This window comes from Lissotriton helveticus, chromosome 6 (genome assembly GCF_964261635.1).
Source record: "Lissotriton helveticus chromosome 6, aLisHel1.1, whole genome shotgun sequence".
Taxonomy (NCBI): Eukaryota; Metazoa; Chordata; class Amphibia; order Caudata; family Salamandridae; genus Lissotriton; species Lissotriton helveticus.
In genome coordinates this window covers 1,495,555,917-1,495,583,655 of record NC_136067.1, presented here as the reverse complement: position 1 = coordinate 1,495,583,655, position 27,739 = coordinate 1,495,555,917, and the positions used below count along the sequence as shown (strand labels likewise).

The window sequence follows — 27,739 nt, the reverse complement described above, 5'->3', positions numbered from 1 at the left end:
CATGTCAGGGCCTTCGCCAGGATGTTGTGGCGTCGTACCCAGTCGTGCCACTGGGTACGACTGGGGTAGCAGTTCGAGTCCCTACAGCCAATGATGGTGTCTAATGGAAGCAAGTCCGGGCCTGCAGTTTGCCATAGGTAACACCTCCAATCCACATGCTATTAGTGCCCTTGTCCAGAAAGCAAGAATAACCGCCAATATGCCAGACTAGCAGCACAGTTGCACAAATAATACACATACACTCAAACAAACACATGCTCTTGCACACACATTCTCTCACACACTTGTTAGCACTAGATCTGTTGCACTTTTTCGTACATTCGTACTGTCACAATTACGCAGACTTGCCTTTTAGTGAAGCTTAATTAAAACATATTCTCTATACGCTATTGAAAAATAATGTATTGCCTTGTCAATGATTGTTACAACTATGATGTGAATGAAAATGCACTGCCTTTAAATAGCTGTACAGAGCTTATATATGGTTTCACATGTGGATCAAGCGGTTACAGTATTGGAAATGAACAAATCCACTTTCTAACATACAACATCACAGTATTGAATTGATTTTATGACTCATCCAGCAACCCTGGATTTTTTGCATTTTGGGATTTTCAGACCCAACTTATAATGTAAAAAAACTATATGTTCTGGACTGAAGAATTGTGGTGAAGCACAAGTTACTACTTGTGTAATGATATATCTGTAAGAGACATTAGTTAGTATTAGATTCCTTACCTTAGAATATCCCCAGGCGTCAGACTGGATCCGGAATTTTTTGCGTAGCAGTACCCTTGCGCGTCGGTAGGCATCGTCTGCGGCTCCGCGTCCGTCGTCGGCGTCGTGGGCGCCGTGATGACGTCGTCGGAGTACTTAGACGCCGCCTCCGTGTGCTGACGTCAGTTCTTAGACACAGCTTTTTCGCGCCAGAAACGCAGAGCCATGTTAAAAACCAACACTCGTGCCATTGAAACTAGGGCCCTGAAAGGGGACAACCCTAACCCTAGATATTGGTTCGCAGGACGGGGAGGATGGGTGGGTCCGTAAGGAATCTAATACTAACTAATGTCGCTGTTGGACCTGGGCCTCTTGGCAGGGTCATCCCTAAACTTTTTGCCTTCCTCCAATACTCTCTCTGACCTGTTTTTGTTGGTTTAATGACTCTGGGCACTTTGCCACTGCTGACCAGTGCCAAAGTGCATATGCTCTCCCTGTGCAAAGTGTACATGTGATTGATGTCCATGATTGGTTCATTGGATTTACTGTTAGTCCCCAGTAAAGTGCACCAGGAGTGCCAGGGCTTGTAAATGCCAATACTGCTAGTGGGCCTGCAGCGCTGGTTGCGCCACCCACAGAAGCAGCCTTAAAAATGTGTCAGGGTCTGCCACTGCAGAACCTGCGTGCAGTCTGGTACTGTCATGCTGGCTGGGCAAGTGCACACACTTGCCAGCCCCTAAACCTTCCCTTAACTTCATATTAGTCACCCCTATGGTAGGCCTGAGGGCAGGGTGCATTGTAAGTGTAAGGTAGGACATGCTCTGATGTGTGTGGCATGTCCTAATAGTGAATTACTGCCAAATTCGTTTTTCACTATTGCAAGGCTACCAGTTCCCTTTAGGCCAGATGGGCTGCTGGAATTATTACACTCTATAATCCCAGCAGGCTCAGGGAACATGGTAGAAATTGATGTTTAGTATGCCTGAACTCAGAATAATAAAATACTTCTTTTAGTAAAGTTTATTTTAATATCCTGGGTTTGCAAATGCTACTTTTAGAAAGTTAGCATTTGCTGGCCTAACCATTTCAGCCCGCCTCTGCTTGGATGTGGATCTTGTGTGAGTGACAGGGCTGGGAGTTGACAGGTAGTGAATAGCCAGATGACACCTTAGTGGGTGGTGGGAGTTTCCCCTGAATGATGCATCAGGCTGTGCTCTGCCACCACAATGCTGGCTCCGCCCTCCTGGGGAGCGACTGATGACTCAGCCTGCACCTGGCCCAGGAAGGACCGAAGCTTGTCAACAAAGTGCTCAAGCTGCCTCGGTCTTCACAATGCCGGCTCCGCCCCCCTGGGGAGCGGCTGATGTGCCTGCCCTCACACTGCATGCAGAAGCCAGAAGTACCCACAACAAGTGCTCAGAGACTGGAGCAGTTATGCAGAGGCCCCCCTGGCTTGCTAGAACAAAAGAAACTGGGTATAAAAGAAGGAGCCCTGCTCCTTGTAAATTAGATCCTGTTTGTGCTACAGAAGAAACTCTGCCCGAAGAGAAGGACCTGGAAGGACTACAAGGAGGAGTGCTGACTCTGGCCTGTGTCTGGTGCCTTGCTGCCAAAGGAGAGGAAGAGGAAAGCCTACAAGAGACTTTTACTTTTATTTTGAACTTTGTGCCAAACTCTGCTGAGAGATCTCCAAGGGCTTGCTGTTGAACTTGCCCCCTGACCAGCGCTCCAGGAACAGTGAGCGCTACCTTCCCTGACTAAGGCATCAGCTGTGTGTGCTGCTTATCGCTGCAGCGCTGACTGAGGGAGACGAGAGCATCAAGCCCCCCTGCACACCGTGACCGTGGGTGAGCAGATCGCCATAACAACGTGAAGCCCAGCCCACCGCTGGCCTGAACACCGTGACGGCATCTGCACCGGGCCCCACGAGAGCAAAGTAACGGAGGACCCGTCCGGTCCAAGCACCGAAGTCTACTGGGCTCAAGCGCCGTGGATTCCCCCGCAAAGACGGACTGCCGCCCTTTGTCCTCTCCCTCGAGCAGCGTCCTTCCGTCTGCCCCGCTGAGCGGAGCACCATCGCGACCGGCACTTTGGCTGGGTACGTCCCGCACTTGGGGACCGTACTGCCACTGCGCCACACCTAGCTGCCGCCGTCAGGACCGAAGTGAACCCTGAGAAGGGGGCCTGTGACCCCATCGAGCACCGCCGCCCGCCCGGGAAGCAACGCGACGTGGGACAGCTCCCCTTGAAGCCGTCCGCTTCAGAAGCCCAAGGTACTGTGTTCTGTGTCCTCACGGTGAGAGCGTCCTGCGACCTGAGCTCGCACCGCGCTGCCTGCTTCACAGCGCGAGCCGCCTCTGAAACCGAGGCTCGCACTGCTCCTGGTCCGCGAGGCCCACGCGGGAAGCGTGAGCTTTGGCCGGCCGGGCCCGATCTCCTCTCTGAAGCGAGCGGAGACAGCGGAACGCGCATTGAGGCGCTACAAGACACTGAACCTTGCTGAACTTGGGCAGAAGGCCCAAAAGATTGCTTATTGCTAAAAGAGAACTGTGGCAACTTGAAACTAAGTAAACTGGAACCGCTATTGAGAGTTTGAAGACTGTATTTACAAGCCTGCTTGAAATTATATAAAGAAGATATATTTTTACAAAATACAGTTTGGTGTCATTGTGTGGTGGGTTGGTTGTGATGGTGTAATATTGCAAATGTTTAACCCTATGTGCCCCAGAGATTAGCCTAAGACTGCTTAAGCCACACTACCTAGAGGGTAAGCAGAGGTTGTCTTGAAGGTAACCCTCAGCCCTGACGAGGAAGAGAGAGGCCCTGCTTGTCGCCAGTGCTGCACTGCGCCAACCAGAGACTCCCCCTTCCTACAGTCGCTTACAGATATATCGTTACACAAGTAGTAACTTGTGCATCTGAAAGAGACACGTTAGTATTAGATTCCTTACCTTAGAATAGATACCCCAGCAATACCAACCCCGGTGGTGGGTCTGCGAACCAAAATCACACCAGAAAGTCCCGGAGGACGGAACGGCCAAAGAAGCCATCCCTCCGGACTTGGCTGTCCAGGCAGTAGTGTCTTGCGAACGTGTGCAGCGATGCCCACGTAGCTGCCTGACAGATGTCTTGTAAAGGCACTCCCCGGCCCAGGGCAGTGGTAGTCGCCGTGGCTCGGGTAGAATGAGCCCGCAATCCAGCAGGAGGCTCCTTCCTAGCCAAGGAGTAGCACGCCTGGATACACAGGATGATCCACCGGGAGATGGTCCTCTTGTGCACCGCTTTCCCCTTCTTCGCGCCCACGTAACCAACAAAGAGTTGGTCATCCACCCGGAACTGGCGTGTGCGATCCAAGTAGAATGAGAGCGCACGTTTTGGGTCCAGACGATGGAGCCGCTCCTCCTCTTTAGAGGGATGCGGTGGCGGGAAGAAGGTTGGCAAGGTGATAGACTGCCCGATGTGGAAGGCCGTGACAACCTTGGGCAGGAAAGAAGGTTTGGTACGCAGCACCACTTTGTCCGGATGGACAGAAAGGAAAGGTGGGGTACAAGAAAGGGCCTGGAGCTCACTCACTCTCCTGGCAGAGGTGATGGCAACCAGGAAAGCAGTCTTCAAGGTCAGAAGGCGAAGAGGACAGTTGTGAAGTGGCTCAAAGGGAGCGCACATCAAAAAGGTAAGAACCAGGTTCAAGTCCCACTGAGGCATCACAAACGGAACAGGAGGAAACGTGTGTGTGAGGCCCTTAAGAAATCTATTAACAATAGGGGACTTGAACAAAGAAGGTTGATCAGGCAGCCTGAGAAAGGCTGAAAGGGCAGAAAGGTATCCCTTGATAGTGCCCAGAGCAGAGCCCTGCTGGGCAAGAGAAAGAAGGAAGAGAAGGACTTCAGAAAGAGGGGCATTGAGGGGATCCACAGCCTTTGCTGTGCACCATGCCACAAATCTGTTCCATCTGCAGGCGTATACCGACTTTGGGGAGGGACGCCTGGCTGCCAGAATGATGTTACAAACTTCAGGAGGCAAGTCAAATGGCCTCAACTGTCGCCGCTCAATCTCCAAGCATGGAGGTGGAGACTGGACAGGTTCGGGTGGAGGACCGTCCCCTGCTGCTGCGACAGAAGGTCCTCCTGAAGAGGCAGACGAACCAGGGGATCGACTGACAGACTGAGTAGCTCTGGATACCAGTACCTTCGTGCCCAGTCCGGAGCCACAAGGATGACTTGGGCCCGGTCGCGCTTGATCTTCTTCAGCACTCTGGGCAGAAGTGGTATAGGCGGAAAGGCGTACAACAGACCGCAACTCCACTCGCGACGAAAAGCGTCTCCGAGCGAGTGTCGCCTTGGAAATTCCAACGCGCAGAACTGATGACATTGTGCGTTCTCTTTGGTGGCAAATAGATCTAACCAAGGCTCTCCCCATCGCTGAAAGAGGCCTTGCGCCACGTCCGAGTTCAGACGCCATGCGTGATCCATCATGCACCGACGACTGAACTCGTCCGCCCTGGCGTTCAGAGAACCTGCCAGGTGTTGAGCCACCAGGGTCACGCCCTGGCGTTCCAGCCATTGCCAAAGGGGAAGAGCCTCTTGACAAAGGATCCACGACCCCACCCCACCTTGTTTGTTGCAGTACCACATGGCGGTGGTGTTGTCCGTGAATACCTGCACTACACTCCCCCGGACAGAGGGGAGGAATGCCTTCAGTGCCAGACGAATCGCCCGGAGCTCCAACAGGTTGATGTGGAGCCGGGTCTCCGCCGGAGACCAGAGGCCTCTGATCTCCGCCTCTCCCAAGTGGCCTCCCCAGCCCTGGAGGGACGCGTCCGTCACAACTACGTGCTCCGGTTGGGGAAGGGAGAGGGATCTGCCGCTGACCCAATCGCGGTCCGTAAGCCACCACTGCAGCTGTCTCGCAGTGCCCTCCGAGATCAGGACGGATAGGTTGCCCTGATGCTGGGCCCACTGAAACTTCAGGTCCCACTGCAGAGCCCGCATCCGCCACCTGGCGTGATGCACTAGTAGGATGCAGGAGGCCATCAGCCCCAGAAGCCGCAGCGTCAACCTGCCGAAACCCGGGATAACGGCTGAAAGATGGGAATCAGAGCCTGAATATCCCAGACCCGCTGATCGGGCGGATAAACCCGAAACCGCGCCGAGTCCAGAACCGCTCCGATGAAGAGGAGCTTCTGAGAGGGGCACAGGTGTGATTTCGGCACATTGATGGAGAACCCCAGCTGGTGCAGGAGGTCCGCAGTCGTCTGGAGGTGGCTGACGACTGTCTGGGGCGAGCCCGCCTTCAACAGCCAGTCGTCGAGGTAGGGGAAGACTGAAACCCCTAACCTGCGCAGATTAGCTGCGACCACCGCCATCACCTTTGTGAACACCCGTGGGGCGCTGGTAAGGCCGAAGGGGAGCACGGTAAATTTAAAGTGCTCGTGGCCCACCATGAACCGCAGGTAGCGCCGGTGGGCAGGCAGGACGGAGATATGAAAGTAAGCGTCCTGCAAGTCCAACGCTACCATCCAGTCTCCTGGGCCCAGGGCAGCCAGAACCTGAGCCAGTGTCAGCATTTTGAACTTCTCCTTCCGGAGGAAGCCGTTGACATTCCTTAGGTCCAAGATAGGGCGTAGGCCCCCTTTGCCCTTCTTGGGTACCAGAAAGTAGTGGGAGTAGCAACCACACCCTACTTCTGGCCCAGGAACGCGCTCGATGGCCCCCTTGGCCAAGAGGGCCGTAACTTCCTCCTGCAGAAGTCGCAAATGATCCCCCGATACACGGTGGTTCTGCGGTGGCATGGCTGGAGGAGTCGCCTCGAAGGGGAGGGAGTAGCCCCTTCGGACGATTTGCAGCACCCACCTGTCCGATGTGACAGTGCGCCAGTGGAGGTGGTGATGGCGAACTCTGCCCCCCACTGGCGTCACATGGGCCTGAAAGCACGGACTAGGAGGGTTTTGAGGCGGATGCTGCGGGGGGAAGGTGTGGACTGACCTCGCCGCTGCCCCCGACCGCCCAGACGGCGGTTCCCACGGCCGCCACCGCGTTGGGTATTGCCCTGCAGTGCATTGCTGGCGGCGCGTGTGGGCGCACCCCTTCCGTGGCCACGAAAGGAGTGAAAGGCAGCCGATTGCCGGCGCTGGCCCAAGGACTTGGCCGTAGCCCTGGAGTCCTTCAAGCGCTCAAGCGCATGGTCTGCCTTGTCGCCAAAGAGGCGACGGCCATCGAACGGCATGTCCATGAGCGTGCTCTGAACATCTGCCGAGAAGTTGGCGGACCTCAGCCAGGCGTGGCGTCTGACCGCCACCGTCGTTGCCATCGCTCTACCCAGCGAGTCAGTGGTATCCAGCCCACACCGGATGGATACTTGGCTGCATCCCGGCCCTCCACAAGGGCTTGGTCGAGTTTGGCCCGTACCTCCAACGGACACTCTGGCAGCACTTCCGCGACCTTATCCCACACAGAGTGGGTGTAACGTCCCAAGAGGCAGGCGGGGTTGGAAGACCGCAGTCCTAGACTAAGGGATGAGAAGATCTTCTTTCCATACTGGTCATACCTCTTGGATTCCCGGTCCGGCGTGGCCGACGGGAATGCGGTCTGGGAATTGGAGGCCTGGATGACCAGGCTTTCGGGGGTAGGGTGGGAGGACAGGAAACATGGGTCGCCCGGGGCTGGGCGGTGGCGTCTGGCCACGTTCCTATCTACGGGCGCACCCGTAGCGGGCTTGGACCAAGTGCCCAGAAGAACGTCTGTCAAGGCCTCATTAAAGGGCAGCAGAGGCTCGGCCGAGCTTGACTGCGGTTTAAGGACCTCAGTGAGGAGGTTAGTCCTCACGGCCGCGACGGGGAGCTCAAGGCCCAAGGCCTTGGCAGCCCTCATCAGCACCACACTGTATGTTGCCCCCTCCTCCGAAGCCACGGTAGGAGGGGAGACAAACCCAGTGTCTGGAGAGGTGTCCAGGCCACTGGCCTCCCCAAGGTCTCCTGTCCAGTCCTCCTGAGAGTGACACTCCCTGGTCAGAGGGTCCTCAGACCCCTCCCAGTCCTCTTCATCACCCATCCCCTGAAATTCAGGGTTTTCAACCAATGGGGCCTGTTCATAAAAGTGAAATTCACCAAACGACGTCTGGAGCGGCGCCCAACGGGGCCGTTCCGACGGCTGAACAGGAACGAAGGTAGGGCCGGCGCCGCCCGAGGACGGCGCCGGAGGCGACACCCGAGGGTCCGACGCCGGGGAGGTCGTCAGATCCACCGGCGACGATCCAGATCCCGAAGGAGGACCAGCGGCGTCCTGCGGCGCCGGGCCCGAAGGCGCCGGAACAACTGGACCCCTCAGCGCCGGGCCCGAAGGCGCCGGTGGCGTCGGGATAGTGGGGACCTGCGGCGCCGGGCCAGAAGGCGTCGGCGGCGTCGGGGCCGAAGCACCCGACGGCGTCGGGGCAGGAGCCGCCGACCCGCTAGGGGCCCCAGACGGGTCCGCTGGGCCCGGAGGCGCCGCGGAGCCCGTTGGAGGAGAGAGTTTCCTCATGGCCATGAGGAAGCGCTCGATCTCCTCCGGCGACGCGTTCAGCCCAGGGACCGGAGGGTGTGGAGCTGCACGCGGCGCCCGCGACTCCGACGGAGCCGCGTGGGTGGTGTCACCCGAACCCCCGGCCGCATCGCGCGAGCGTCGGGGGGAGTCCGAGGAGCGATGACGCCGCTTGGACTTCTTGTGCCTCTTACCTGACGACGACTTCGACCCGGAGGAGTGCGGCCTACTCTCGGAGCTGTGGTGGCTCCGAGCCCGCGACCTGTCCCTCGACCTCCCATGGGATCGGGACCTCTCACGGCGCGGGACCGACTGCCGGAGCTCGAGGCGCCTACGGGACCGCTCCCGCCTGGCTTTCGAGGAGAGGGCCCGGCAGTCGGAGCAGGCCTTGTCGTCGTGGTCGACGCCCAAACAGGACAAACATACGCGGTGAGGATCCGTGACCGACATCAGACGGTCGCAATCGTCACAGTGCTTGAAGCCGGGCATCCCTACGGCACCGTTCGGAGTCGAGAGACTTCGAAAAGCAATCAAAAAGGATCAAAAAAGTTAGTCAAAAATGACTAGGGTTACTGCTTTTTCCAGATCTGCGCTTGCTGGCGCGGAAAAAAGAAGAACGGACGTCAGCACGCGGAGGCGGCGTCTAAGTACTCCGACGACGTCATCACGGCGCCCACGACGCCGGACGCGGAGCCGCAGACGACGCCTACCGACGCGCAAGGGTACTGCTACGCAAAAATTTCCGGATCCAGTCTGACGCCTGGGGATATTCTAAGGTAAGGAACCTAATACTAACGTGTCTCTTTCAGATTGGAAAGCCAGGACTGGCTGAAGGTGTTGCACAATCCTCAACCAAGCACCATACCCCAAAGCCTCAGCCCTAATCTACCTCCTCGTGCCAGCCCACATTTTCAGTCCACTCTCCCCTCTTGCACCAGCCCCACTGTTGCAGATGGAATTAAGTAGGTATCCTGTGCTACAGAAAGAGAAGCTTTTCTGTGGGTGCCTTTACAGAAATATGTGTATATTCATGAGAGTTGTGTAACATTTAAATGTGCAGCATAAGAGTTGTCCTCATGTAAGTGCTGGATGATGCTGAACAGTGTGAGTCAGTGCAGCATGAGTGGTGCTAGTGTAGGGTGAAACATTTGCAGATGTGAGTGTAGGGTGAGCTGCATGAATGCAATGTGAGCGGAGGGCCCATGTGAGTGCTGAGTGAGAGGAGTGCATGCAGAGCGAGCGGTGTAAGTGCAGGGTGAGTGGTGTGCTTATGTGTGGTGCAGGGTGAGCAGTGATAGTGGAAGGTGATCTGTGAGCGTGACTGGTGAGTGAGAGGAGTTAGGGCCAAATGTATCAACACCCTAATTTTCAATTCTCAAATGGCGAATTTTTAGGAGTCGCTATTTGAGAGTTGCAAAAAGGGATGTATGTAAAAAAATCGCAATTTTTTTGTGATTTCTTAATATTCCTTAATTGCGATTAGCAAATTGCGAATTCGCAATTGGGGAATACTTTCCCATTCGTTTCTATGGGCCAGGAGGCCCATAGGAATGAATGGGAAGTTATTCTCAATTTGCGATTCGTAATTTGAGAATCGCAAATTGAGAATAATTTCGAGGTTGCAAGGGTGTAATAAGGACACTCTGATGCACCCTGAAATTTACATGTGTAAAGGGCATGTATGTGCGCCACATGGCACCTTCACAAATGGCAAAAAGTGCATTTGTGAAAGAGGTCGCAAATTGCCGCCAACTTCAACTTGGTGGCTGTGAGAAGTTGGCCTGATATGCAGTGCTCACTATTCCAGTGAACACTATGTATCAGTCCAAACACCCCTTATTGATGTTTGGTTGTAAGTCAACCTGATAGACCAGCTATCCTAGTAGCATGGACACGTGCAGTCTTTAGGCTAAACTCTAGAGGGCGTGTTAAGCCAGCTGTTTTACCATCACATATACCCCTTGAACACCAAGTGAAAGGACACCACACAAGTTGTTATGAAAAATAAAGTATATTTATTTATAACAAGACTACCCTGGCTCTTTATGAGACAGGGAGCTAAGCACACAACAAAACTCTTAAAGAAATACTTAAAGTCGCACAATTTACACAAATGCCCGAGGGGCACGAAAAACCATATACTATACAAGTGGAATGCGAATTACTAGCAGGTAAGTAACTATTCTCATAGGCTTTAGAATCGCTAGGACTGGACTACTGAACCTTTAGATTACAAGCAGGAGGCCTAGGGACGTCGTGTGCAGAGTGGGAACTCTCACGCGTAAGGCGGGAAAAAGTCTATGGAGGCTAGTAAAAGCAAAGTTAGTGTTTTCGGGCGAACCCGACTAGGTAGGTCAAAAACGAAAGTGGATCTAGACACTTAGAGAGTTGGTCTACGCTGGAGCACCGGAGTACTCGGTTTACCTAGCCCAGGGGCTGCGGCTGCATAGGGTTCAAATGTCGTCGGGTTTCTTCGTTAATGAACCAGGAGCGTGAAGAAAGAAGTTGCTGGCAGGCGACCAGTGAAGAAGTTCTTGGGGATCCAAGCCTGGATCGGGAAGAGGAAGACCTGTAAGCAGAGGGGACCAAGTTCTGAATCACTAGCCAGTGATTTAGGTGGGCACCAGAGTGGCACCGGGCGAAGTCACCTCAACCAGGTGAGTGGGCGCTGCTGGGCTCTGCAGTCTCTCGGACCAGGAGGCGTTGTCGGCGACCAGGGTGGAGGTGCGAGCTGTCCCACAAAGATATCTGCTGTCGACGTCGCTGGACCCAGGATTGGGGCAACAAGTCTTGGCAAATGCAAGCCCACGCGGTGGACTTAAAATGGCGTCTGGAGTGGACCAGGAGGGTCCAGGGTGCTCCTCTGTTGGAGGGGAGCAAGGGCCAGTCTGGAGCAACCAGACCAGCGGTGTTTGTCGTCGAAATTCGTCGTCAGAGGGCCACTAGCCAACAGGCAAGCGACCTGGACTACGCGGTGAGCAGCAAAGAGCAGAAGGGCCCCACGCAGATCTCGTGGATGCAGGGGAGCTGGACTTCGGTGCTGGAGCTGCTCAGGGTTGGGGCTTCTCTTACCCCAAAGCACTCGGTCGAGGGTCACTCGGGAGTCGTGCTGCTCAAGCGTCGTGCAGTCTTGGAAGATGGCCGGTCCCTCGAGGTCTCGTCACACCCACGAATCACAGCTGGGCTGATGATGCAGGTAGAGGTCAGAGGTGCCAGGGAAGCCGGTTCTCGTCGAGCTGGGCAGTCTTGATCCGGTGAGGAGACTTACAGCAGACCGCGATGCTTGGTTGGTGCCTGCTGCTGCAGGGTGACTACTCCTTAGTCACAAGGGAGAAATCGTAGGAAGAAGTCTTGAGTTCCTTTCGTGGAAAGTAGTTTCAGGATTCAAAGATGATCTAATTTGGAAGGGGGCCTGCTCCTACCTTTATCCTGCAAAAGGGGGCTGGCACGCGACTAAGTCCTGCCCTATGGGTGGGACTAGGAGGGGGGTGGTTACACCCCTCTCCTTTGGCGGGCTTTTCCCCAGATCAGGGGCTGGAGTGCCCCTGGAACTGGTTCAAGCCGGCCTATGCATAGTGAGCACCGGGGTGCCACTTGCAGTCACCTTCCTCTAAAGCCCTGCCTACCTAGGATACACAAAATCCTGTCTGGGACGGTGCTGGCACCGCCCCTGGCAGGAAACCCTTTGTCCTTGCCTCATGTGCTGGGAGGACTCCCAGCAGCAGGAGGGCAGACTTGTGTCTCGGTGGCAGCATCCATCTTGTGGAGCTGAGGCTATGTCTGACTTTAACCGGGGTTACAGGTTACCAACATGTCGTGTCCCTCTAGAAGGGTGGAATGCTAACCCCGTCGCCAGAATTGGCGAGGGGTTAGTATTCCAATTCGTATGACACCTTACTCGACATGTTTTGATAATGTTATACCAAAGTTAGCATATGACCGCGAGGTACATAATGCACTTAAGAGTATATGGTATAGCGTTATCATGGAACAGCTATTAGGACTTGGTTCCGCAAACTGCAAACGGGCTCAGCTCATGCCAGAGCACCATTTCACATTATTCCAAGCACTCTGCCTTCAGGATTGATACGGCCTGCCGTAGGAGTGACTGATAGGAATACATGTGTCCATTTTAGGGTTAGATATAGGTATACTATATCTAAAGCAAAGGGTGATTACACCACCTTGCCCCAGCTGTCAAGCAGCCAGTTGTGTCTGGTTTAGTTAGTCACCCCAGGGGTGGCATAATACATGCTGCAGCCCCTGGGAGACTTCTGGGTGCACCTCAGCCCTGGGTACAGGGACTTGGAGAGGGCCCAGTGCCAATTCAGTACCTGGGTACAATTTGGAGTAGAGAGAACAGCTAGGCTGTGGGTCTGATTAGCAGGCCCACAGCCAGGGAAAGTCGTAAACCAGTGAAGCAAAAAGCAAAAATCTGGGTGATCATAGGATTGCAGACCCTACTCTCCTACAGTGGCGATTTGTGATTTCTTAATGAGAAATCGCACAACTTGGGTGCTTCATACATAGCGTTTAGGGAATCGCAATTTGCGATTCCTTGAATGCGGACTCAAAATTGGGGAATCGCAAATTTTGTGATTCCTTGGTTTTGCGATGCGATTTCAATCATACATTGCATTTTCCACATTTTTTGTCGCAAACGCTGCTTTTTTGTGAATCGCGGCGTTTGCGACTAAGAAAACAGATTATACATATGCCCCTTAGTGCAGGGGGAGTGGTGTGTCCCTATGAGTGATGTCAGACTATGGTCCCTGTGTGCAGGCAGAATCAACAGAGTGCCTGTATGAATGCAGGCTGAGAGGTTTGTCTGTGAAAGTGCAGGAGGAGGGGGTGCATGGTGAGTGGTGTGACTGCAGTGTGAGAACTGTACCTGGTGTAAGTGCAGAGTTAATGATGTGCTCCTGTGAGTGAAGTGTGACCTGTGTGAGTGACAAGAGTGCCTAAGTGAGTTCACAGTGAGCATTGTGACATTGTGAGAGAAGAATGAGAGGCGAGACTGCAGGGTGAGTGAAATGACCATATGAGTTAGGGTGAGGATGAAAGTGCAGAGTGGAAGAAATGAATGCATGGTGAGAAATATGCTTGTTTGATTGCAGAGTGAGCAGTGAGAGTGTCAGGAGAGTGAAGTGTCACATGAGTGCAGGGTGAGTAGGTGTGCTTATGTGACTGCAGGGTCAGTGCAGATCGAAAAGCATGAGTGCATGGTGACTGGTGTGAGTGTAGTGTGATCAATGTGAGTGCAGAATGAACGGTGTGCACATGTGACCGCAGGTTAAGTGGAGGGAGAACAGCGTGAGTTCATGGTGAGTGGCATGAATGCAGTGTGGTTGCAGTGGGAGCAGGGTGAGCGGTGTGCTTTTGAGAATGCAGGGTAAGAGACGGATGAATGGTGTAAGTACAGGGTAACAGCGTGAGTGCATGGTGAGCAGTGTGAGTGCAGTGTGATCGCCGTGAGTGAAGAATGAGCTGTGAAAATGACAGGTGTTTGGAGGGTCATGTGTATACAGGGTGAGCAGTGTGCTTGTGTGAGTGCAGGGTAGGAGCAGGGTGATTGGTGTGAGTGCATGATGAGCAGTGTCAGTGTAGTGTGATCGCTGTGAGTGCAGGGTGAGTGTGAAAGTAAACGGTGAGCGGTGAGAATGAGAAGTGAGTTGTCTGAATGCAGGATTTATTCGCAGGCATTTGGAGTAACTCAGTATGCTATTGATGGCTGGTGTAGGGTTTGAGATATTAGTTAAACTAATGCAAATATGTCATCAATCAGGGATGCAGAGTGGAGAAAATAAGTAATGTGCTGATCTTGCAACAAACTTTCAGCCTCATGATTGTGGTTGCCAGATGACTGGATTTGTAGCGTCACCACTGGTATTTTGATGTCCCAGCCAGTACAAATAAAAAAATCTGTATTTTTAGCCCTTATCTGTGCATACTTCAAACATACACATGTCAACATTTTAGAGCAGGGAAGTGAGAGATAAAAAAAAATAATTGTTGGAGAATGTATTTTCCCCTCTGACTTTTATTGAAGCAGAGCTAGTGTGACTCAATCGGGTCAATTGGTATGCCTGGTGACAGACAATCGGCATTTCATTTTTGACAGTTTTATAACATGGCACAAACAAAAACAGTTCTAAGCTTTGTTATGTTTGCTTTATGTAAGTCTGCCAAAAATGAAGTGTTGAGGCCTGTCACATGCTCCGATTTCCCCCTCCAAGAATTACGGACAAAGTGTTAACTTTTGATGCCAAATTTCCTTAAATACAAAAATATGTTAACATATATTATTAGTATAACACTAATACATACCACTGGGTGTAGTGTCTTGTTATATAGTGTTAATTGGCTACTTAATTTGCTAAAATGCGACTGGCATCCATGTATGAGTGCACATCTAAGAGTTAAATAAATGTGGAAATATACCATTAAAAAAAAAAAAGACATACAAGCAATACCTCCCTGGAGGTGGGGCTGCGATACAGATTAGACTAAAAAGCCCTGTAGGACCAAACGGGCAAAGTGACTGTCACGCCGGACCTGACTGCTCAGGCATCAAAAAGCCCCGGTTGCTGCCTGACAGATAACTGGGACAGGGACTTCGGGAGCTAGCACTGCATTCTTGTCTCTGATAGAGTGAGCACATAAGGCCTCAGGGGATTGCTTTTTGGCCAATGCACACAGTTTTTGATGCAGGGCACCATCCATCACGAGATGGTCAGTTTCTGTACCCCCTTTCCTTTCTTGTCTCCAACATACCCCGCTTAGAGTTAATAATTTACTCGAAACTCTTTGGTGAAGACAAGGTAAAACGACAGTGCTTTTTTTGGGTCCAGCCGATTTGAGTCTCTCCTCTTAGTAAGAGGGATGAGGTGGAGCATACAAGGTAGGCGTAGTGATTGACAATGTAAAAAGGTTGCCCGAGTCTAAAGGACAAGCTTGAATGTATAGATGGTAAGGTATAGAGGATTTGCAAACAGAGCCTGTAACTCACTGATCCTCTGGGCAGAAGTTATTGCCACTAGAAAGGTCGTTTTGATAGTTAGGAGTCTGACAGAGCAATTGTAAAGCCGCTAAAAGGGAGAGCACATCAGACAAGTAAGAACTAAATTCAGGTCCAACTGGGCCATAATAATAGGGGTGCTAGTGGGAACATATGTTAGAGACCTTTCAAAAACCTATGTATAATGGGGGATTTAAAGAGACAGCTGCTCTGGCAATTGCAAAAATGCTGAGATGGCAAAAAGATAGCCTTTCAACATGGTCAAAGCAGAGCACTGTTAGGCCCAGGAAAGAATAAACAGGTGAATTTGGGAGAAGGATGCAGACAAAGGCGGTGGGCGGAGCTTGCCTGGCCTAAAGATGGCAGCCCTGGAATTGAGCTCCGCCAGACACGAAACAATTCGGCAAGATTTTGCAGCGACCTCGATTGAGTTTCCCGACCGGAGTGCCGGGCGAGGGAGGGTTGATGTTCGCCGTAGCCGAGTTGGGGAGTGCGAGGCGTGGGTGCGGGGAGGGATTGGTGGGGTTCTGTTCTGTTTTCCTTTGTTGATCACATGCTTTATTGATTACATGATGCGGGGGGGCTCCGCACGAGATTTTGCAAGGTAGCAACCACAATTGGACAAATTTACTAGATGTCGCAGCGCCGTTCGGGACAGGGGCATATTAAGCAGTTGAGCCTCTTGACAGGGGCCTCAACGACCATAGGAAGGTGTGTAAGATTCTGGCGTATTTGAAGCAGAAGGAGGTCGATGTGGCATTGCTCCAGGAGACTCATCTGCCCCCGGGTAGTGCACTGCTTGCGGGTCATCAGTTAGCAGGTATTTTTCATGCTGCGGGATTTACCTCACACTCTAGGGGGGAGCTGACGTGAATCAACCCTACATCGGAGCTCCAACTGGAACACTGTGAGACAGACCAGGCCGGCAGATATGTTATATCCAGATGTTATGGCAAAGGGCAGAATTTTTTCATTGTTAACTCCTATGGCCCAAATTATGACGACCCACAGTTCTACATGTCCATATTCGCACTTCTCAGGTACCGAGACTCATTGCTGATGGTTTGGGGGGGGGTAATTTTAATTGAGTCTAGGATCCAGCACTTGATCGCTCAAGAGGCCCTCCCCGGCCCCCGTCTGCTTCTGCTAAGGCCATTACAGATATAGCCTTAAAATTGCACTTGGTGGATGCTTCGAGGGCTAGGTCCAATGTGAGGGGCGGGTTCACACATTACTTGGCGCCCCGACATACAAACTCGCATTGACTATTGGTTCATCCCCCAGCAGTACTGACCAAAGTTCAGGACTGCTCCGTCCTAGCTCGGGCTTTTTCAGACCACTCGCCCATCTTATTAGTGCTTGTTTCAGGAAATGGGAGTAGCTGGGGTCATGCCGCCCTCTATGCGCGAGGCCCTGATCATTACATTATTAAAACCAGATAAAGATCCCCAGAAATGCTCCTCTTATCGGCCACTTTCAGTGCTCAACGTAGACACGAAATTATTTGCAAAAATATTGGCCAATCATCTGGTTCCGATATTGCCCTCATTGATCGGTCCAGAACAAGCTGGATTCATACCAACGTATGTCCTACAATCTCAGGACTGTGTTTGGCGCCCTTCAGCATGTCTGGCAGGAGGTAAAGGCGGCTGCAGTCTTTTTAGACGTGGAAAAAGCCTTCGATTCCATCAAATGGAAGTTTATGCTTGCCGCATGGGGGTGGGTGAGGTATTTCTACAACTAATTTCGGTACTGTATAACTTTCCGATGGCGCGGGTCTGCACTGGTGACACTATCCTCTCCAGTTCATATATCACGGGCCACTCAACAGAGGTGTCCCTTGTCCATCCTGTTGTATGCGGTTGCCGCTGAACCCCTACTGAGGGCACTGCATGAACACCATGGACATAGAGGCCTCAGCTTTCCCAAATCCAACTTAATTGTTTCGGCTTACGCTGACGACATGCTTTTGTTTGTTCGTGATCAAGATGTCCACCTTGGCCCGGAAATTCGGGAGGTGCAACGATTTGGCGGGCTTTCCGGTTTAAAGATCAACTGGGATAAATCCATAATTTTTCCGTTAACTCCGTCTACTGTGCCGATTGCTCTTGATTTTCCCCTCCAGTGGTCCTCTGACCCGGTCCTTTATTTGGGCATCCAAGTTCATTTTGACGCGGACCAGGAGATCAAAGCGAACTACGGCAGAGCTATCGCTAAGCTGGGTGAGGATATATACAGATGGATCAGGCTTCCGCTATCTCTGGTGGGGAGGATGGTGCTTTCTCTTCGCCAACATACCCATGGTGGTGCCCCGACATATGTTCAGGAAACTCCGTATTTTGTTGAATAGGCTGCATTGGGAGGGCAAGACTCTGCGAATCGCGTTTGACATCCGCACTTTGCCTTACGCTGTGGGGGCCTGGGTGCGCCAGATTTGGAACTCTATGATAGGGTGGAGCAAGCTTCGCATTCCTACAGCTGGATACATGGTCCGTATGGTTTGCCACACCTTCAGATTGAAAAGGTGGCTGCTGCCACATATCCTTTGCCGAGGTTAACCAACCCGCCCATTCGGCGCTGTGGAGTTCTAGACTCGCTCAACTCCGTGGTGCATGCCTGGCACGTACTGCTTTGTATGCATGATGGGGCTCAGCTCTACTCAATGTGCATGAAATGGGTGATTTATTTAAGGACGGCGGAGTGCGCTGGTGGGAGGATGTGACCGCTGGTATAGCGGAGCCCTCTGCATTGACGAGCTTGTACTTTCTCAGGGCTCATCATGCACTACGTGCGGTCCTCGGTGACTAGCTTTTGGAGCCACTGGAAATTCCGACCCTATCTATCCTGGTGCGCTCACAATCACCTGTGAAATTAGTCTCCTGCCTATACGCCTCAGCACGACTTACAAGGATAACTTTATAAACTGCAACAATGAATAGTGAAGAGTACAAACACCAGGAACTATTGTCAACTAGGTAGCGAGTACGCTGCGGAACAATCAAGATATGTACTAATGATGATTATATGTATGTATACTGATGTGTGATGAGAAATAAAAATGGCAATACAATCTGTCCCCCCCCCCAAAAAAAAGGATAACTTCATATACCAAGGCCCGGCTGGTGTGGCAGGCGGATCTTGGGGTCCGAATCACTGATGTTATAGGTTCTACTGATGGAAGACTACTCGCAAAGTCTCACTGAATGGCCTCCATCGGTTGGCCCATTTTAAATTCTTGCACAGGGTACATTACAGTCCCCTCCGACTCTGTAGGTACGGATTGGGAGACACTGATTGTTGCGAGAGATGTCATATACCGGGAGCTGGGTTTTATCATCTTGCTTGGCAGTGTCCTCTGGGGGAGGGCTATTGGAGGAGCATTTTCCAGGTGCTGAGGTGGTGGGGCTGCCTCTCTTCCATGACCCCCTAATGGCGCTTTTGGGCTATACAAAACTGCTACGTAAGAGTGTTCGAAAATTGGTGGCTATGGGTCTACACTTGGCAAAACGTAGGCTAGCAATGTGCTGGATGCGGGGCACCATTCTAACGGTGGTTGAGTGGGAAAAGGACATGATATATTGTAATAATCAATCAGAGGTCTACAATGAACTATTGCCCCCCTGTAGTCGGCCAAAAAGTTTCTGGGGTATGTATGTATAGTACCGAGCTACATAGCAAGATGAAAATGTGAATAAAGATTAGCAACTATCTTTCTGGGACATGGTTGGGGGGACTGGGCAGGGTGATGTACATGTTGACGTAATGTTTAGGCTACCTATTCTGCTGACAAAGGATACTGTACCAAAGAATTGGGTAATGACGATGTGACACCCTAGATGGGTGCGATGACCTGTTGGTTATGCATATCTAACGCTGCCTTGGTTGCTGACTGGATGTAGCGAGCAGGCCAAATCCTAATTGGGCTACACAACCACGATCCCCTCTGTAACCAAATGAATGTGATAATTGGTAATGTGAGCTGTTTTACCTTACTTTCTGTATTTTGTTGCTTCAAAACCCGATAAAAAAATATTTTAAAAAAAGGATGCAGACAAAGGCTCCACAAGTTGGTCTGTACACCATGCCACGAACTTCCTCCAACAGTAGGCATATACCACCTTAGTGGATGAATACCTGGCTGTCAAAATAACATTGCAGACTTTGCGCGAAAGGTCAAAACCTGTCCAGTATCGCAGCTCAATCGCCAATGCATGAAGGCCAAGAGTTTTCAGGTTCGGGTGCAGAACTCTGATGAAAAACATCGCTCTGCTCAGTGAGTCCGTTGTGTCCAGCCTACATCATATGAAGAACTTGGCTGCATCTCTCATATCAGCAACTGCTTGAGAGAGTATGGCTCAGGCCTCCTCTGAAACCATAAGCAGCACTTGCGCAACTAAGTCCCCGATTGTATGGCAGCATTGGCCCAAGAGGTGCACAGTGTTTACCGACTGCAGTGCTAAGATGGCAGAAGAGAACATCCTTTTCCCGAAGATAGCCAGCCTCTTGGATTCGGGTGAGGTGGCAAAGATCATGCAAGGGTTGGGGTACTGGGTGAGAACTGGGTGAGAACTGGGATCCCCTGGGGCAGGGAGATGGCGGTGGGCAGTTGACATCTGCACAGGAGCCCTTGGGTAGGGCTTGGACCAAATCCCAAGGAGGATATCTGTAAGGGTTTCATTAAATGGGACTAAGGGTGCGATGGGGCCAACTCCCATGACATTTGTCTTGACTGCCACTGCGGGTAGCTTAAGGTCCAAGACTTCAGCCGCGCTCCACACCACCACTGCAAATAAGGCACCCTCTTCCAAAGCCACGGTAGGGGGAGAGACCAAGCCACTGTCTGGGGAGGTGTCCAGTCCACTGGCTTCCACCACATCCTCTTACCAGGAGTCCTCAGGATCTTTTAAGGACAGGTAACCATAAGTGTCTGAAGATCTCTCCCAATCATCACGCAATACAGGCATCTCATTGGAATAAGGTACATGGGCAATCTGCCATCTGTCGGCGCTGGAACAGGTGTTGCAAAAAACCCATATGGCTCTGTGTTGATGTCAGGAATGATGGGGGCAGTGCCATAGCTCGGCACTGGAGTGCGTGCAGGGAAAGGTCGAGGTTATAGAGGTTTGGGGCCCTTGCCTGTCGCGGGTACTTGCGCCTCCCACACAAGTGAGGCACCATTTTTATCGGGAGACCTGAGGGAACGCTGGGTGGTAGGATATTTGTGTGAGCCTGGTGATGCCACACTTTCCCACATGAATATGTGTGAAAACCCGATTTTTTCAGCTAAAAAAGAGGTTTGCAAGGGATTTTGGATAAGGACACGTTGGGGGATCCACGCAAGCCATACCTCCTTGGAAGACCCCGGGTGTCTACTTTCCAGAAATGTGTGGGTTTGGTAGGTTTCCCTAGGTGCGGGCAGAGCTAGGGTTCACAAACTACAGCTAGGCACTTTGCCAGAAAAGGATCATTTTTCACTGTGAAATTGAGGTATGATCACATTGCGTTTTGCACCGTTTCCCGTCACAGGCACTAGGTCGACCCACACAAGTGAGGTACCATTTTTCTTGGAAAACTTTGGGGAACGCAGGGTGGGTAGAAATGTGTTGATCCACGCAGATTCCAGAACTTTCAACCACAGAAATGTGGGGAAAATGTTTTTTTTGTACATTTTTTAGGTTTGCAAGGGATTCTGGGTAACAAAACCTGGTGGGAGGTAGTGAAGTCACCCCATCCTGGATTCCCCAGGGTGTCTACTTTTTAAAAATGTATAGGTTTGCTAGGTTTCCCTAGGTGCCGGCAGGGTTAGGGTTAAAAAACTACAGCTAGGCACTTTGCCAAAAAAGGGTCAGTTTTCACTGCGAAATTGAGGCGTGACCACGTTGCGTTTTGCACCGTTTCCTGTCGCGGGCACTAGGCCGACCCACACAAGTGCGGTACCATTTTTTTGGGAAAACTTTGGGGAACGCGGGGTGGAAGGAAATTTGTGGATCCCCGCAGATTCCAGTACTTTCCATCACAGAAATGTAGGGAAAATGTTTTTTTTGGATAATTTTTTAGGTTTGCAAGGGATTCTGGGTAACAGAACCTGGTGGGAGACAGTCACGTCACTCCATCCTGGATTCCCCTGGGTGTCTACTTTTTAAAAATGTATAGGTTTGCTAGGTTTCCCTTGGTGCCGGCAGAGCTAGGGTACAAAAACCACAGCTAGGCACTTTGCCAAGAAAGAGTCATTTTTCACTGCAAGATTGAGGTGTGACCACGTTGCGTTTTGCGCCATTTCCTGTTGCGGGCACTAGGCTGACCCACACAAGTGAAGTACCGTTTTTCTTGTAAGGCTTTGGGGAACGCAAGGTGGGTAGAAATGTGTAGATCCACGCAGATTCCAAAACTTTCCACTGCAGAAATGTGGGGAAAATGTGTTTTTTGTCAATTTTTTAGGTTTGCATGGGATTCTGGGTAACAGAACCTGCTGGCAGTCAAGTCACCCCATCCTGGATTCCCCTGGGTGTCTAGTTTTCAAAATGTATGGGTTTGCTAGGTTTCCCTAGGTGCCGGCAGCGCTAGGGTTCAAACACGACATCTATACACTTCGCAAAAAAAGGGTACATTTTCATTGTGAAAATGTGATGTGTTCACATTGGGTTTTGAGGCCTTTCCGGTCGTGGACACTATGCCTACCCAGACAAGTGAGGTACCATTTTTATCCGGAGACTTAGGGTAATTCAGATTTGTAAAACAACTGTTATTACCTATTGAGTTTTGATGCATTTCCGCCTTCCAAATGAAAGACATTGTGTAAAAATAAGTCATTTTGAAAAATGACCAATACTTCTCATGCTAGTATGAGTATTCCCAATTTTGAAAATGTGCAAATATGTACTGTTTCTAAACTCTATATTTTGTACCCATTTCAGAAATACATAGGTGTCTTTCATACCGATTTTTCCATGTATACATTTTCACACAATAATTGCTATATACCCGGTACATAATAAAAAGCCATTGCAAATTGCTACTCAGTTTTTGACTCTGGGTTCGTGTGGGTCTTGGTGAACCTACAAGTCCTATATATTCCTACAACCAAGAAGGTCCAACGGATGTAACGGTATATTGCTTTCAAAGAGCTGTCATAATTACAATAAGTTAAAGGTGAAAAAGTTAACACAAAAGGCTGTTTTTTTCTACTCATTTTCAATTTTTCCAATATTTAACTGTTAGTTTCTATAAAGAAACCTTGATGGATCTACACAAATGACCCCTTTCTGAATTCAGAATGTTGCCTACTTTTCTAAAATGTATAGCTTTCCAGGATCCACTATTGCTTTCATACTCATTTTTAACACTAACTGGAAGGAGGTTGAAAGCACTTAAAATAGCAAAAATAGGCTATGTCCCAGACAAATGCCAAAACTGTGTAAAAAATGTTGGTTTTCTGACAAAAGACTCATTTCCTAAAAGCTGGGAAAATGGTGATTTCAGCCCCACAAACTCTTTTTTGATAACATTAGCAGGGAAAAACCCAGACGCTCTCATTTGTAGCCCGTTTTTCCAATTTTTCTGAAAAAAAAACAAAATGTTGTTGTATTTTGGCTAATTTCTGGGACCCCTCCAAGGGAATCCACAAACCCTGGGTACCTTTAGAATCTCCAAGATGTTGAAAGAAAAGGACGTAAATTTGGCGTGGATACCTTATGTGGTCAAAAAGTTACAGAGGCCTAAGCGCGCACTACCTAAAATAGCCAAAAAAAGGCTTAGCACAGGAGGGGAAAAGGCCTAGCAGCGAAGGGGTTAAAGTGATAAAAGCAGATGTAAGAAAGAAAAAAATAATACTGAAAAAGAAATTAAGTTTAACAGAATCCCCACTCATGCCTAAAGTGTGGTTTGGTAGATGAGTACTAAATCAGCATAAAGAAGAATGCGATGCCTCAATTACATCTACATACAAACTAGATTTTTTATGCACCCTCGATGAACAAACTCGTTTTCGAACACATCATTCAGCAACACCTTACAATAATACTATTTATTAGTAGTCATGAGCATGAACACTTTTAGGGGTGCAATGGGGAACTTATTCAATGGAAGGAGACCGGAGTCAGTGTTTGTCATTTAAAAGAAAATAATAAATGTAAAGTTTGCAATCTCTAAAGTGATTAAGAGGGATATGTTCAGGAAATATTAACGGTTTTGCATAAGGTACACAAGACAATACATAATGGTGCCTGCGGCAAAAGCACTTGTAAAAATCTGTGAGAGTTGGTTATATGTGCTTAGTTAACTGAAAAATGTAGCTATGCAAATATTTTTTGAAGTTTCGTGAAAAACAAAATGGTATACTGGAGCCCCATACAGAGAGCAGCACAAATGGCTTAAGCTCTAAAGTAAGTGATTAATTGCACCTTTTCCAGAAGGACAATAATGGCATACATGTAAACTGTATGTCAAATGTTAATATTGGAAATATTCTGTAAGCGTGTGCAAGCCATAAGACGAAGATTCTTTAAAAAAACAAAAAAATCCAGTTGCTGAAAGCTCTGCAACCCTATTTACACAGAACGCTCCAGGAAATTAATCAACTGATGCACCTACACGTTTACAAAGATACAGGTGCGAAATGGCATTTAAATTTCACAATATAGAAATAAATAATCACGTTAAACAGGATTTCAACCGTGACCGATCTTACCATCAAATGTGTAAACATTTTTTGGAGTTCCAAAAGCGTCGTTTTATGTTTCATATCTTCAGAATACTAAAAAACATAAAACATGTTAAATCAAAGTGAAGGGATGCGGCAGTAAATTACTGGCAGCAACATGCGACATCTCTATTTCAAACGTTTTAAAAACAAAGACAGAACTTACACACTATGGCAATGATCTGTTTTCATTTTTACATCTGAACGTTATAGTAACAATTAGGTTACTTTCTTTTGGTAGTACCTTGTCCAGTTGAGACTATCTAACCGCAGCTTCCTTACTTAGTGAATTTCCCCAGACACCAGGCTGGATCAGGAAACTTTTGTAGCATTTTCCTCGTGTCGTTAGACAGTGTCGTGCACTTCATGTCGAATCCGTCATGCCCCAGATGTGACGTCAGGCCCCCATATATGTGTCACCTCTGCACTCCGACGTTCGTTTCTTTCTGATCTCGGTCTGTGCCGCCGGACGCAGAGCTATCAACATCAGACAATGCAGTGTGCAGATCTTTAGATCGCCATTTTATGCCAAAGAACAGGCAAGAATGTGGGTCAGTGAGGAATCTGCAGTTAGACGGTCTCTCTACATTGGACAACCTATCTCCAAGATAAGTAAATCTCAACTCCTCACATCTGCAGATCTCTGCAAAACTAACAGCATTTAAGTGCACATATTGACAAATCAAAGACATATTATTTGCTGTGAAGAGCGAAAACTGTCGCCTAGTAACACGTTTTGACCGCAGCAGCTTTTCCACAGGGTGAGTTTACCCTTGATTATAACTATGCCAGCGAGGGATAAAAACTCAACGGAATCAGTTTATCACAACAATCATCTAGAAATGCCATCTTTACACCCTGTTAAGCATAACAAACTCCTCATAAATATCCAGATTTGTTAAAAGGAGGGTAAAAACTTAAATCGGGAAAGGATACATAGGGTGTGGTTCACAATTTGCTTATGAGCTATTAATGAATGAATGAATGAAAAAACATTTATAAAGCGCGTTGTTATCCTAAGGCATCCCAGCACTATCAGCGTACACGGACAGAGAGCACAGTTTGTTAGGTGAAATTTTGGAAAAGCCAGGTTTTAAGGAGTTTCCTGAAGGGCATCAGGTTGGGCTCCCGCCGTATGTGGAGAGGGAGCGCATTCCATAGCTTAGCAGCGCTGTAAAAGAAGGAATGCCCTCTACTTTTTGCTCTTTTTATTTTTGGAAGCACAGCGAGTGAGAGGTTAGTCGAATGGAGGCTTCTGTTAGGGCAGTAGGGGGTGATCATAGATTAACTGATTGTCGGTCCATTCCCACCAAAGCACTTGTGCGTGATACATAAAGCCTTGAATTTGATTCTCTCCATTATAGGCAGCCAATGAAGTATCTTCAGTGCCGGCTTGGCAGATTGCCGGTAGGGGGTCTGGAGGAGCAGGTAAGCTGCGCAGTTTTCAACAATCTGTAGCTTGGAGGTTGTAGCTTGGTGGGCTCCTAAGTAAAGGGCATTCCCATAGTCCAGGAGTTCAAGAATATGAGCCTGGACCATTATCCCTCTTGCCTGGAACAGGAGTAGAGGAAGAATTTTGCGAAGCATCCTCAAAATGCCATAGCACTTAGCCGAGAGTTTCGCTAACCTGATATTCTAAATTCAGGGAGCGATCCATCCACATGCCCAAGCTTTTGATCTGGTTCTTTGATCCCAGAGCGGGCCAAGACAGGCCATAGCAGCCCTGAATTAAGATTAGAGAGTTGCGGTGGAGCATAAGCTCCGTCTTATCTCCATTTAGTTTCAGGCATGAGAGCTCCATCCATTTGGCTACCTTCTCCAGGCAGCAAAAGCCTAGGCCAACGGCTGACTTTTCCGGGTGGTTTAAGGCCACCAGAAGCTGTGTGTCATCGGCATAGGTAACTATTTTTATGCCAAATGGACTGACTAGCTCTGCCAGTGGACTCATGTAGACATTAAACAGTGTAGGACTCGGATAGGATCCCTGAGGCACACCGCAGCTGAGAGACATGCCCTCAGAAATTATATCTCCTTCGAAGACCTGAAGGACCTGTCCTTTAAGAAGGATTGCAGCCAGGCGATGAAACCCCCTTCACCCCAAGACTCCTGAGTCTAAGAGTCAAGATGTTATAGTTGACGGTGTTGAATGCAGCTCTGAAGTCCAGGAGGATATTAGCCGCCGTACCACCTTGGTCCAGATTTTTTCTGGACTCTTTAACTACTGCTAAAAGAGCTGTTTCCGTCCCATGTTGGGGCTGGAACCCAGTCTGTTCCTAATACAAAGAGAATTCATATAGTAATGACCCAATGATACTTGACGTCAGTTTGCCTGAAAGCTGCAACTGTTTCAATACATGTTGAAGGGGATATTCTGAACTGAGTAAAAAGTTGCACATTTGGTGGGCATACATAAATGAGATAATAGGAATTAAAATGAAAATTGAACCATTGGTGCTCTTGATGGGTGATTTTGTAGAAAGTGGGACCTACCTCCTTTTCTTCACTGGTCAGCAGAGTCATTAACCATATGGTATTGCAACTAAACTAGGTATAGCCTGCACTTGGGAATCACCCGACACTCCCCCTATTGATTTATAAGGGACCAAACTCATGAATATATATGCGATGGAGAAGTGGTTAACGAAAAGTTAGAGAAACAATGGGAAAGCATAAACACATCGGGGCCTTTTAAGTCATATGGCACTGTCCTAAATAGAGGGAGATAAATTCTGGTAGCAATTTGACTGTCATATGCTATACCTATGCGTTTGCCCTCTTCCTAGGAGCTACAAGATGCTTGTGATCTTATTTGATCTCTGACAGTAATTTTAGATCTGTTTTAGCAGTTACCCTGCGTGATGGAGCAGTTGATGGTGTGGCAGAGTTCGGGGGTGATGCAGGTGCCGGCTCTGTTGAAGATGTGGTGAGGGCAGGGGTCCAAGAGTGTTCCTGAGTGGATGCTCTTCATGATCTTGAGGGTGTCTTAATAGGTAAGGGGAGTTCAGCTGAGCAAGGTCTGCTGGGGTTTGGAGTCGTTGGGTGCAGTGGTTGTGGGTGGGGTGTCTTTCTTGGGTATTGAGGCTGTTGAGGCTGTCGTAGATCTACTTAATCTTGCAGTGGAAGAAGGTGCCGAGGTTATTACAGAGGTCTTGGGAGCAAGCCTCGAAACATTTCACTCGCAATTGCGAGTGGATTTGATCAGGTCGAGCTACCTTGCTAGCGAGTAAACTTAACCTAGAAGAAACAGGTTTTCTGTTCATTCAGAAAGTGAATGAGCAATTAAGACGCCTTTCAATCATGTTTATATCTTGACACATCTGCTGACTGCTTAAGGACAGAGGTCAAATGTCAGTTTGACTTTTTACTAATTGTTGCCTTTCTATTCCTGATCTTTGGACTGGGTAAGAGTGGTCTGCTTAATTCAGACACTCTGTTCATCACCACCCCCTTTTCTGAATCGTTTTTGGCCACTATAGGTGTGGCAGGGTATACTCAGACATGAGTCCCTTTCTCACTGCTCCATCAGGATTCAAGCAAGCCGGGCCGAAGAGGCTGAAATGCCAGAAACCGGTCCCCGGTAGCTTGTCTCCTTTCTGGTGAAGAATTGGCTTGGTAGTTTGGTCTGCCCTGTTCCCATGATGCACTGGGCCAGGGACAGACTAATTTGCATATAGCCAGGTTCTGAGCTGGGATGGGGCAGTGAGATAAATAACGGTGATGGATCAAGCCCTGATCTTTGGACTGGGTAAGAGTGGTCTGCTTAATTCAGACACTCTGTTCATCACCACC

At 49.6% G+C, this 27,739-nt stretch overlaps 1 protein-coding gene across 2 annotated transcripts in view; it reads right to left on the bottom strand.

The window, feature by feature from the left end:
• USP34 (ubiquitin specific peptidase 34) overlaps positions 1-27,739 on the bottom strand; it is a 2,681,755-nt gene that overhangs the window by 1,346,712 nt on the left and 1,307,304 nt on the right. For both annotated transcript variants that reach the window (XM_078649291.1, XM_078649292.1), the window contains exon 43: positions 23,939-24,004. In XM_078649291.1, the coding sequence (XP_078505417.1) occupies positions 23,939-24,004 (66 nt within the window). The remainder of the gene's footprint in view (positions 1-23,938; positions 24,005-27,739) is intronic.